The 12,810-nt window shown below is 35.7% G+C and overlaps 1 protein-coding gene across 3 annotated transcripts in view; it reads left to right on the top strand.

Annotated features, from left to right (window-relative positions):
* LOC121320184 (rho GTPase-activating protein 7-like) overlaps positions 1–12,810 on the top strand; it is a 168,567-nt gene that overhangs the window by 85,199 nt on the left and 70,558 nt on the right. Inside the window, exon 1 of one of the 3 annotated variants that reach the window (XM_041258453.1) lies at positions 2,672–2,805. The exons of the other annotated variants lie outside the window; for them this stretch is intronic. Within the exon in view, the coding sequence (XP_041114387.1) occupies positions 2,691–2,805 (115 nt within the window). The 5' untranslated portion in view covers positions 2,672–2,690. Of the gene's footprint in view, positions 1–2,671; positions 2,806–12,810 lie in introns of those variants that run through there. 3 annotated transcript variants of the gene reach the window in all.

Here is a 12,810-nt window from a genome sequence, read left to right as displayed (position 1 = left end):
AGTGGAGGTAGTAGTTTTAGTAGGTGCATTTATTAATGTATCTATAGACACAAAAAGAAAGCGAGGATTGTTTTATTTGTCTCATTCTAGCTTGGGACAAAGTCTTCCTGCATTTAACCTGACGGGTTTTCCAAACAAGGTAACGAACATGCAGAATGGTACCCTTCCATCTGCATTCCAGTTTACGACCCTCACATTTAATTATACACATCGAGTCATTGAACCACGTGTGCTTCTTTTGGAATGCATCCTTCGAGTTTTAACTGGTGCTACAATATCAAAAATCTTAGTCATAGAGCTATTGTAGGTATTATTCATCTCATCTAAGGACTGATTAATGGTGATGACTTTAAGTTTAAAATCTCACGAAATTTTACAGTAGTTGATGCAATTAATTACCCGAGTTCTGATTGTATGATCCTGGCTCTTTACAACAAAGGGTAACATAACCTCAAAGAGAATTGCAAGATGATCAGAGATGGCGAATTGTAATATTTTGAACAACCAGAACATGGGAAATTGCCAAATCTAAGGTATGGCACAGTTAATACGTCGGACCTTGAACATGCTGAACAAAATCTGAGCAAATTAATAACAAAATAGTATTCGTATTTTTCTGAATTCATTTTTGCTTTAAAAAGTTCAAACAGGAAACCCTCTTGTGGTCAAAATAATATTAACTAAAAGTAATAGAAATAATTTTCTGTACAGTATTTTTAAGTAGTTTTTCTATTATTATTATTTGGGCCCATCCTGCTTAACTCTAGCAGATGGCTACATTGAAAAGTATCCCTTTTGGCAATGTGCTATGATCGGAAGCAGATGGTTCACTGGTATGACAGACTGGGAGATACCCAGGGCCAGGTTTCTTATTCTATTTGTCAGGTTGTGATGCTTTTACAGGTAATAGTATCCCCTCCTAGTGCTGTTACTGCAGCCTAGCACATCCCATATGGCATAAAAGAAAATACTTTAATAACTTCCTTCCTCTCAAAAAAAAAGAAATAATCTTGCTGTGTCACTGACACTTTTTAATGTCCATTTTCATGTTGTCGTTCTTTTTACAGTTTTTCTGTCTTCCAACTATTGCTTTGCATTTGCTGATTAAGATTTTTTTAAAAGGTGCAAATGGAGCATTAGTGTATTTAAATGGTAAGGTTAGGTCCTGACTGGGGTAAAATAATACTTAATAAGGAAATATTCATTGACAGGCCATTGAGTTTGTATGCTGTATTGTTCTAGCTTCCCGAGTAACAGTGGGCCATAAACCACAATTAACAGAAGGACCACCCCCACCCCAAACTCGATTCTATCAAGGAAAATAGGTTTCAATTTGTCTTGACATTTTTATTCCAGGACATTTTAGTTACTGTATAGTAACAAAAAAATAAGTAACATTTGTTAAGGTGTTTGTGAGCTACATGGTAACAAACAAAAAGTATCAAATATTTGTATTTAAAAAATATGACATTAACATTTTTACTGACAAAATTAAGACGCCAGATAATTCTATCCTATTGGTATTATGCATAGTTCACTAACTTAAAAAAAATAACAACACCCTTAATTGTATGGTTTGAAATTCACCCCACATTTGTGAAATATGGAGCCAGTAAATTCTTGGAATTTACTTTTGTGGAATGATCTGCTTTATTTTGAGGCTGTCTGTATTTATAGTTGGCAAAGTTAAAGTCTCAATCCTAACTCATTCCACGCAACCCGTTGAATGCAGATTAATCAAAAACCATAGAACATGCCAGCACAATATGTCACCTAAATGGGCAGATTGTTAGCACTGGAGGCAGTGACTGAGCTTTTGCAACAAATGGAATTAGCTGCTTGTAAGAGTTTTGGGTTTGGCAGTATATTCTACTTTTTCACTACTATCCTGTGCCAGTAGACAACCATTTAATATGCAGTTTTCTTGGTGTCTCCATCCTTCTGACACATGTGACTTCTTTGAATGTGCTTGACTGTCTTTTTAACACTTAATGCTTTAATTCATAACATTTAAATTAATATTGGACACAGACAAAAAGGCTTGTAAACCCCTAGTAAGACAAGTCTTCAAGTAAGACATTCCCTTGAGAGGTGTCAGATGACATCTTAGTAAAGATGTCATTGTTTGTAATCACTTTTAAAAAGAAGATATTTTACAATACATGGCAGACTGCATTGTGGAACAACATTTGCATGACATTTGCATCTAGTAGTCTGACTAATCAGTAATGAAGCTTATTAGAGGTAATTAAGTGAATTCATTATATGGTAAATACCTTTAGCAGATAAAAAAAAAAAAAACAACACATTTTTTAAATAACTGAGCAGGTAGTTAGCTGGTAGAAATCATCTTAGCATCACTATTTACATGGATGATATTAAAAATGTCCGTGAAGCCAGCAATAAAGTATAAACTTGTTTATTGTGCTAGCAAGCACTTCCCTAAGTAGCTATACTGCTGGGCTTGGCAACTTTCCATAACTGAGGTTGTAGTCGCGATGCCATGCACTGCAGTAAAAACTGTAGTCAGGCTGAATCTGTAGGTGTCGTCTTTTGGAGACAAGTACACTGTTTGTATATTTCCTGCACAGTGGCAGCATGAATCATCAGACAAACTTGGATATTGCACAAACCAGAAAGAGACTACAGAGCCCTGTAATTGTGTTTGTTTTACTAAATTGTTCTGCATTATGTCTCAGCCTGTGAAGCTCCTACTGCAAAGATCATTTAGTGATCATATCAGATATTCCACTTTGAGAACCTTGGAACTGCTTAGTAAAGCTACCAGTGAAAAACGACTTGCAGGTGAGAGAACACCAATTGCATGTAATGTGTGCATTGTATGTCAGTGTTAGATTAAAAATAATAAAGCATGATAATAATGATCTCAAAAAGGGATTGTGCTAATAACAAAAACAAGTATTATATCAATTATTCTTTTTAGTGTGCATAATTATGTTACTAATTAGTCAGGTAATATTTAGCGATCTATGAAGTAACTGTAAACAAATCTATGAGAGTGCTTTTGTAAAACATGCTCAATTGATGTGCTGTATATTGAAAATGATGTCCCTGTCATTCAAAACTTTTAATTTTTAAGATATAAGGTACAAGATTGTGTGACTAAGTCATCATAGTATTAGTACATATATGTTATTGTTATCAATGTATATGTTTATATGTTCAGTTTATTTGTTGACACAAATCCTAATATCTTTATAATCTGGCTAGTGGCAATACTGCACAGGTCAAACCAAATTTTTTAATTGTCACTGCAGATGAGAAACCTAATATGTTCTGCATTAGTATGCATACATTAAAAATGTTTCTGGATTTGTGTTCCTTTACAAAAATTAAAGTATCCTAAGGCATAGAAAGTCAATGTTCAAACTGCATTAAGAATAAAAATCTCACACACTGTTCCTTGGAAAGTTGTGGGTAAGACGAATTAGTCCATACTGCCTTTATATGTTATCCAGAATTAATTTGGATTGGATTAAACACTGTTTAAATAATAAGCTTATGTCATTACCCAGGAAAGGTAATGACAAAATGCAGTGTGCTTCTTATTGTGACGAAAAGGCTAGCTGGTATTTCCTATAGCAAAGATTCAGACTAGATTGCCAAATCTTACCACAATATTACCAAATAGTTGGTAGTATAATTAATTCTCACACTTAGTGCATTGCTGCTGTTTTCAATGTCAGTTATGTTACAATTGTATTGAATAGTGATCCTTTCATCTTTATGGGGCCTTGCTGACTCACTGCACCCACACAGCTATGAGAATGAATCCAATTACGGTATGTTTTACATATTAAGCATTGTGACCCACTTACTGTTTAACCAATGCTGATTTCAGTGGCTGCATGAGATGGCTTTTATCTCTGTGGTGAAAATAATAAATTGGATAATGGAGGATGTTACATAAGGCCAATCTGAAGATATATCTTTTTTTGATGATTCTGATCTTGAGATCAGGGAGACAATGGTGAATAAGTCAATAAATACAAGAGGAAAACAAAATGTTACACACTCTTCAGATCATATCTAAAGTGCTGTTATCAGAAGAGGTGGAACACAGCTATGTAGTTGTTGGATAGTCATATACTGTACTGTTTAAATAAACCATTCAGTTCATCTAACATTGAATAGTACAGTAGCACACAAAAAGAATACAGTGGCACATGGAATAATAGTAGACTACCATGACCTACGTCTAATTTATAAGCATGCAAAACAGTTTCACACATAGACAGATGCCTCAATACAGTATATGCCAGATTCTCACACTCTCAATAACTTCATTGAAAGAATGACCAAAGCACGTTTATAAGTGCTTCTCCAGATATATGGAAAAAAAAAAAAAACAAGAAACTTGCCATTCAGATAGACAGTCTCTATTTACTCTCATATTCTGATACCATCAATAACCTGAGTTAAAGAGTGTTCTTTGCAAGGTATTTTATCCTAGACCTTAATCTAAACAGTTATGTTGTTATACAGCTAATGTGGCTGGATTGATTTGTTTCGATATAGACATTGTGGATTTGGCTACCAGCTGGGTTTCACTCAGCATAGCAGTTAGTCTGTTTTTCAGGGGTGTATGTTGCTCTTACATTTGAACCGGTGGTTGGGGGTTGGGGTTAGGGGTTGGGGGTGGGGGTTGGGGGGGGGGGCTCCGGGCCATCCCTTGGGTATAGGCCAGCTGGATAGACCAATGGTGTTGACAGAACACAAACCCTTAGAGAATACATTATAAAAAAATGACCTAAGCCATCAAGCACTAACACATATCAAAACTTTTACTGCTTGCTGTTGTACTTCTTAATGAAGGCTTAAAGAGATTTTGAATGCTAAACAACTGTGGTATTTTTATTTAGTCTTAAATGTAGGTAATGTTTTACCTAACACCCTCCCTGGCAAGTCTTTTCAGAAAGATTAACTGCAGCAAGTCTATCAATCATTATTGGGCTCTCTGTTTTTCAGTTTTTATGTATATCCTTATTATGTCAAATTTTTAAGATCGTTATTGTCCTTGTGTAACGGACAGTGCTGTCTGATTCTGATTCTATTCCCTGTCCGTGAGATGAGAAGTGGTTAAGATTAAGAGCTCGAATACCATAAAACAGACAAGCCTGCCTCTTTTGCATAGTGGTTAAGACAGTTGCTTGTAGAGTTAATGGTCTTCAGTTCTCACTAAAAATATTGTTTATTTTGTTATACCGTACAAAAGTGAATTCACTGTTTCTTTTTGGTATTGCCTAAAAATACGTTTCTCAAATCAAATAACAGCATGGATTGGTTAGGGTTAGGGTAACTATTACAACAAAATACATTCAACTATACCATAAGTAATCACAAAATAAGTTGTGTGTAGTGCTCTTTCAATGTTTTGGGGATGTTTTATTTGTGTTAATCAGTTAATTTATTTATTTTCTTACATGTACATTGATGAATCCATAGGAACCTAGTAATTAACATACATATATTGGCATTCCAAAAATGTTTGGCTTTATTTTTTAATACACATTCAAATGTACTCCATTCAGTACTGTAAGTCTACCGGGAAACAATAATAGCAGTACAGTATTTCATGTTAGATTTTGAAATGTCACATTTTTTTTAATTTTTTGACAGTTTTTCATTAAGTATATGGTTTCATGAAGCAAGATTAGTTAATTCTATATGGTGATGCAAAACTTTTGTCCATAGCTGTACATTAAAGATGTAATACATATTCAGTATCACAGTCCACACAAATGGGTGGCTGAGTAAGAAATAGAGCTTGACATGAAGGAAAATGAAATATAATTAGGAATTTAGTAACCTACTCTTCATTTTAATTAAAGCTTGAATTTCATTGCAACACGATTCCAGTGAAGGCTGGACATATGTTCTAATTTGACTTGGGTTGACCCAGTTTTGAACCCTGATGGTTGTTGCAAAATTCCTGGCACTGGTTTCATATTTTCAAAATATGGTCATCAGTGGGAACAAGAATTCTGGGAATACTGATCCATTATACGCAGATGGTAGGAGGAATGTCAAGTGGGAATACTTCTCTTTGAACGCAGACGTTAGTTAAAGGAAGTTGCCAATGATAATCCAATATTCAAACATGTTGAAAATGCTCAACTAGAGTTAGGTAATGGTGAGAACAGACAAAATGTGCTATAGTCATTGGCAAGAGTTAACATTTGACTTGACTATATTTCTAGTTTTCCAAAATAAGTAAAATATTTTATTATGTTCAACTTTAGCCCATAGCCAGATAATAGAAGAATGTTGATGGACCACATTTAGAAAAACACAAAAAACTATTGCTGTGCTTGATAATTTGAAAATGCAATAAGATTAGTCAGAGGATTATCCTCACTAACAGTCCCATTGTGATGTGACATTTGTCATAATTTCAGTATTTGAAGAGAAACTTTCTATATTCTTAAATACTTATGAAAAGACTCATCAAGGTTTTCTGAGGACTAAATGTAACTTCTAGACCTATCACAATAACATTTATTTTAATATGGTTTAGAATTCCTTCAACCATGACCTTCATAAACTCCCTATAATATTTAATTGTTTTAACAGTAGCAATGCTTCTTATTTTAGTTGATGTTTACAACACTTTTTGCATATCTATGGTGTTCTGAGTCAGGATTCAAAAACATACAAGATAGCATAGTTCAAATCTTTTGCCAAGCTGGGATGCCCTGGAATGATTTACTATCATCCATATCTGCATATTTTAAAAATGGCATTGAAAAAAATCTATAGCACTTGTAACTGTTTTGTTCAGACAGTTCACTGTTATTGATACATTGTTACCTGGGCATTTCACCCCAGGGGCACCTATAGTAGATAGGAAGAATCACACACCCATGTCTTTGGTTCCAAAAGTCTTAACAAGGTTAGCAGAGGAAGGAACATTTTTTTTTTTTTTTTCATGGTTAAAATGCACAAGACTGTAATGTCTAAATCTGTTTTAGATTTAATTCTATGTTAAGTAGCTTGTATTAAAGAGGGTTTAGAAAAATATAGTATTATAAGTCCCGACGTGTTGCTACAGCTGTTGAAATAATGTACCTGTAATTTCTCTTTTCATTGTTAACACCCTGACAATTTTTTACTCATAACTTTAAAGTCTGTTTCAAAGCTCTTTTCAACTGTGCTGTGCTGGGGTTTGAGAGCTGTCCTCTAAATCACTGCAGGAATAAAAGTAACAACAAGTGCTCTGGCTTTTCTGTTTTGTACCACGTCATGGATCGTTATTGCTGTATTACCTGTTTGTCAATGTAGGCAATAATCCTTACACTATCAGTGCACTAGAACGGACATTTTGAAAACAGCTTTGAAACAGACTTTACAGTTATAAGTGTAAAAAGTTGTCAGGAATGACAAGAAAAATTAGATGCATGTTATTTAAACAGTTGTAGCAACATGTGGGGATGTGTAAGTGTGGCAGGCTGGCGAGTGGATAGAGGCCCAGAGACAGACTTCAGTTCAAACAAATAAACTTTTATTATAAATAAACACAAAATAAATGTGCACAAGGGCAAAAACAAAGCAATTTAAACACAAAGAAAGACAAAAAGCAAAACTTACAAAAATAACAATTTCCAGGCTGGGCAATGCCTTCACTGGATTCAAACTTTCCAAACAACCAAAAAACCCCCAACCTGCTTCCTCAGCTCCCTCTCTCCAAATGAGAAGAAGAGGCCTCCTTTTATGTCAGTTGGCTGGGCGCTGATTGATCGTTAATTAAACTAATCATCTAATCAACCCCAGCCACCTGAACACAATGAACCAAGGCAGGTAGGGGAAATTAACCCCATCCCTGCCAATTTAAAAAGGGCAGAGCTGTGCTCTTCCACAGTAAGCCTATATTTTTTCAGAACCCTGCTGCTTACTCTTTAAATACAGAAACATGGGTCAAAGGCTTAGAAAGTTATAGCCGACCTACTTATCCATGTAGCTGCTTATGTGTATATTTGTTTACCTATCTACTTATCTGCACTAAACTAGCACAATTATTATGCCTCTTGGAAGTCTCAATATAATGGGTATGTATATGGGTATTTGTACTACACACATCACATTAAATCAAAACAAAAGCATTGAGAAACTTATCAGCTGCAAATTCATTTTATACAAAATGATAGATTGGGCCTCATTTATGAAAGGGCACTAAATGTAGCTGCAATGTGCACATTAAGTAGTGAGCCTAACGCGCACCATAAATCTAAATGTAGCGTCTCATTTACTAACAGAGAACGCATTATTTTACATGCACACTATTTGTCTAATTTACATACCATTGTGTGCACTCTTCATGTGTTGTGACTACTGTGATATAAAATGCCCCAACCTTGTGAAGGTTGAGGTGGCTTACATTGACAGAAAAGGAGTGATCAACAGACACAGCACTCAGCAGCAGTTGTTTTAAATTATAATACAGTCATCCCTCTTAACACCAGCAGATAAGGGCCATGGGCAAAAATGGGCAATAAGCGAGGGTGGCATTATAGTGAGGGCCAACAAAAAAAAAACACACACACAACCTTCTATGTTTGCAATAAATTCAAACATTTTATTTTTTTATTTATACAATTACAGTTACTCTTGAGGAACAGTTCATAGTTAAAAAAAAAAAAAAAAAAAAAAATAAACACTGGTGTCAAATCACCCAAACAACAATTCTAGAAAAACAAAAAAGCGTACACATTTTTTTTCTTTTTCTTTTTCTTTTTTTTTTTACTATACTGCTCATTTGAACTTTAGTGTTAGTGGCTGTAAGTCTGCTGAATTATCCCCATTGAACGGTGCCATCTATTTATTTCACAAAACAATTTAAACTCAGCATTCTTTTTTAAGCATTTAAAAAAAAAAAAAAAAAAAAAAAATGGAATATGCACAGGCACACACATTTTTTAAACAAAAGTAAAAAACAACAAAAAAAAACTTTTTCTGTTTATAAAACTGCTGCTTTAGTTTAAGTCAGCCTTCATTTGTACAAAACTTGCACATAAACAAACAAACCTCATACTGTACTTTATTTAAACATTTACTGTAGTTTATAAAAGTCACTTATTTTAGACTGCATCAAACTTTTTTAGATTAAACAAATCAGCCCGGTCCATCAAGGTAAGTCATTTGTTTTTTATCCATTAGAATGTCTCCAATTGTCCTTCGATTAACAGAATATGCCTCACTTAGACGAGAAAACATTTGCCTTGTTTGCTGCAAGCGCAGCGAACCACACTAAACCGTAAATATACAGCTTATATATATTAAGATTAAGAGGAAGCTAGAGAGAGAGGGAGACATGTATTCCACGAGGTTGTTATTAAAGCAAGTTAAACTATAAGCAAAAACTACTTCTTTATTCAACAACACAACATTTATGGCAACGAGAGATGAAAGACTTTGAAAATGAAATGAAATGCGGATTTCACGTTCAAACAGATGACAGAAAAGGACTTTGGAAAATCACTAGCTAGTCAGCCATGTCCCAGACACAGCGAGCAGCAGCAGCACCTATGGCGCAGGCTATCGCTAACGCTCAGTTAACCCCGCCTATTCCATTGAACCTCGGAGCAGCGGATTTGTATTCGGAATCTTACAGCTTTTTAGAAATCACCAGTGGAACGACGCGGTGAGATGAGCTACATTTTTACATTGTATTGGAGCACCTGTACAGATAATCTTCGCGAATCTCCTGGGAGAAAAAAGATACATTTCCACAGACTGTAGCCCCACTTAATGCTTATTTTACACCATGGAGAAATGTGGTATTAGAAAGGCAGTAAATTTGAAGAGAAGTTTAGACAGAGAAAACAATCTCAGGATGAGTCTATTGATGCTTTTGTGAATGCATTAAGAGAACTGGCTAAATCATGTGAATTTGGGGCACTGGAATTTGACATGTTAAGAGATCAGCTCATGAAAAAATGTGCATACAAAAGACTGCATGATAAATTACTGCAGGAGGAAGTGTTGACTGTAAAGAGCTCTTACAGTCGCTAGAATTTTTGAAGCAGCACGAGCAGAATCAAAAGTGTTTTCTGATAATTTTAGCAAAGCTAAAGACAGTCATATGAACTTTACTAGACAGACAGGAGGACGCACCACTCATGCTAATGCTAACAGATAGAAAGGCAAGGCACGAAGCGGTAGCAAAAACACTGACAAAACGAACTGCCATAGTGATACCAAGTGTTACAGATGTGGACTAGCAGCACACAATGCAGATGAATGTGGAGCTAAAGCAGCTAATTGCATATACTATAAGAAAACAGGACACTATGCAAGAGTTTGCAGAAAGAAAGACAGTTCAAAGGAACAAAAGCAGAGTGACAAAAACAAGGATCAAGATAAATCGCAAAATACTAAGAAACCAGTGTGAGCTGTGAATGAACCTTTTTCAGACTCAGATGAGTTTGTTTATTCTGTTGACCCAGAAGGTAAAGAGACATTGAAAGTCAATGGACAAAAGTTAAAAATGGTGATAGATACTTTTGGAGAAGATCTGTATAAAAGAGGCATTGAAAGAGGCAACACCAAGGCATTGAACTGAAACAGACTAAGAAAAGATCTTATGCTTATGCTCAAACCAATCCACTCCAGTGTCTAGGATACTTTGAAGCACAGCTAGCGTGGCATAATAGTGCAACAAAAGATAAAATCTAATGCAACTAAAGGAAATGTTGAAGCATTGATAGGAAGAAAGACATGTTTTGCATCTTTGGACTAAAGTAGATCGAAATCATTGGACATATTGTTACAGCAGAAGGAATAAAACCAGACCCGTGGAAAGTGGAAGCAGTTTGCAAAGCGCTGAGACCAGAGAATGTTGGACAGATACATTCATTCCTGGGAACCTGTGGATTTCTGATGAGGTTTATCCCAAACTTTGCAAATATCTCAGAACCACTCCGGAAACTGATCAGAAAAGGACAAGAGTGGGCAAGGACAACAGAAACAGAGAGGTAATTCAGAGAAATTAAAAGATCCTTGACAAGCGAACCGTGTCTAGCATACTTCAAGTTTGAGGCGCCAACAGTGGTAATCAGTGACACAAGGCCAGTGGGACTTGGAACCATATTGCTACAAAAATAGAAAAATGGACAGAACAAACCAATCGCCTATGCAAGCCATTCACTGATCCCTACAGAGAGATGATATTCTCAGATGGAGCGAGTAGCTCTTGGATGCGTTTGGGCAGTAGAACACTTCAGGACATATTTAAGGGGAGGCAAGTTTACACTTCAAACAAACTACAAGACAATCATCTAGATGTTCAATCCAGAGAAAGTGTTGCTGTTACCAAAGAGAATGCAGAGGCTTGGATTGAGACTACAACCATGTAACTACAAGATCAAGCATATCTTCAGTCATTGTGTCCACAGAATTGTTGAAAATCTGTGTTCGATTTGGATACCCCCTAGAAGTTGTTCCGGATAATGGCAGGCAGTTTGTGGGACAAATCTTTGAAAACGTCCTGACAACTTGTGGAATCAAACACATACATGCATCTCCTTACTCCCTGAAGAATAATGGAAAGATAAAGCGGTTTCAGAAAAGCCAAAAGTGAAGGAAAAAGCTGGAAAGAGGAGCTACCATAGATTCTCTTGGCCTATCGATCAACACCTCATCGGGCATCAGGTGAAACATCAGCCTTTCTTATGTTTGGAAGAGACATTTGTATCATCACAAAATCTTCAAACAGAAAATGAAACAATACGCAGACCAAACAAACAGAGCAAAAGACCATAACTTCAAAGTTGGAGACATTGTGTTTATTGTCAGCATTGAGAATGGAAAACTGGAATCAAATGAGTTAATAATTAATAACAATGAAATCTTCACTTCAGAATAGGGGCTGCAAAAACACTTTACTAGTGACCAGTATCTTCCTAATATGCCCTTTATTGGAAACAAAGGCCAACTCTGGGATAGAGTGATATCCATGCCTGGTCCACTTTGTTTTGCTGCTTTATTATCAAGGTAGTAATCATATACAAGTAGCTAGTAGGACCTACGATGGCCAAGAACATTCTTTACTTCAGTATAATGCACGCAAATCCTTTACTAATGTCCAGTAACCTGTTAGTAAGGCTTTGAGAATAAGCATAATAAGTACCTGTGACAGAAAGACAATGATTCTTGGTGGTAAATCTCCCTTCTGACCTGTGAGGGTGCTAAGTAGCGGGAACAGAGTACCCTGGACTGCTTGGCCTGACACATGTTTCCTAGTGTTAAAAGGACACTATTAATGACTTTGCCAATGTACCTACCAACCCCTTATTAGGAGGCTATACATGATGTATTATGCTCTAATTAGTCACAAATAAGTACATAATAAAGTCCTAATATTTAGTTCTTAAAATAAAGTGTTACCTAAAACATTAATGCAAGTAATGCCTCCATGATGCCAAATAGATTTCAGACCAGAAAAATAGGTTTAAATAGTGTGCCTATCAGTGATTAAAGCCTAGTTTCCAAACCAACTAAATATCGCTTGCCTTAAAGTGCACACTGCGATTTTTGCCCTTCAGTAAATATGGTGTGAATAAAGCTCATCACATTATTCAGAGCGGGGTGCCTCATTTAAATACATTATCATGCATTAATACACATCACATATTCATTCTGATTACCATAGTGTGGCACAATAAAATCAGTGGGCGCTATAATATGCTCTCCATATCGCGTCATAATGAATAAAATTGCAATAGTAAATACGGAAATCATGAAAGTGCACATTAATTGCAATTATGGTGCACCATAATGTTTTGTGTCCTTTTA

This window comes from Polyodon spathula, chromosome 1 (assembly GCF_017654505.1).
Source record: "Polyodon spathula isolate WHYD16114869_AA chromosome 1, ASM1765450v1, whole genome shotgun sequence".
Taxonomy (NCBI): domain Eukaryota; kingdom Metazoa; phylum Chordata; class Actinopteri; order Acipenseriformes; family Polyodontidae; genus Polyodon; species Polyodon spathula.
Note: the sequence above shows the minus strand (reverse complement) of the source record. Positions and strands in the feature narration are given on the sequence as shown.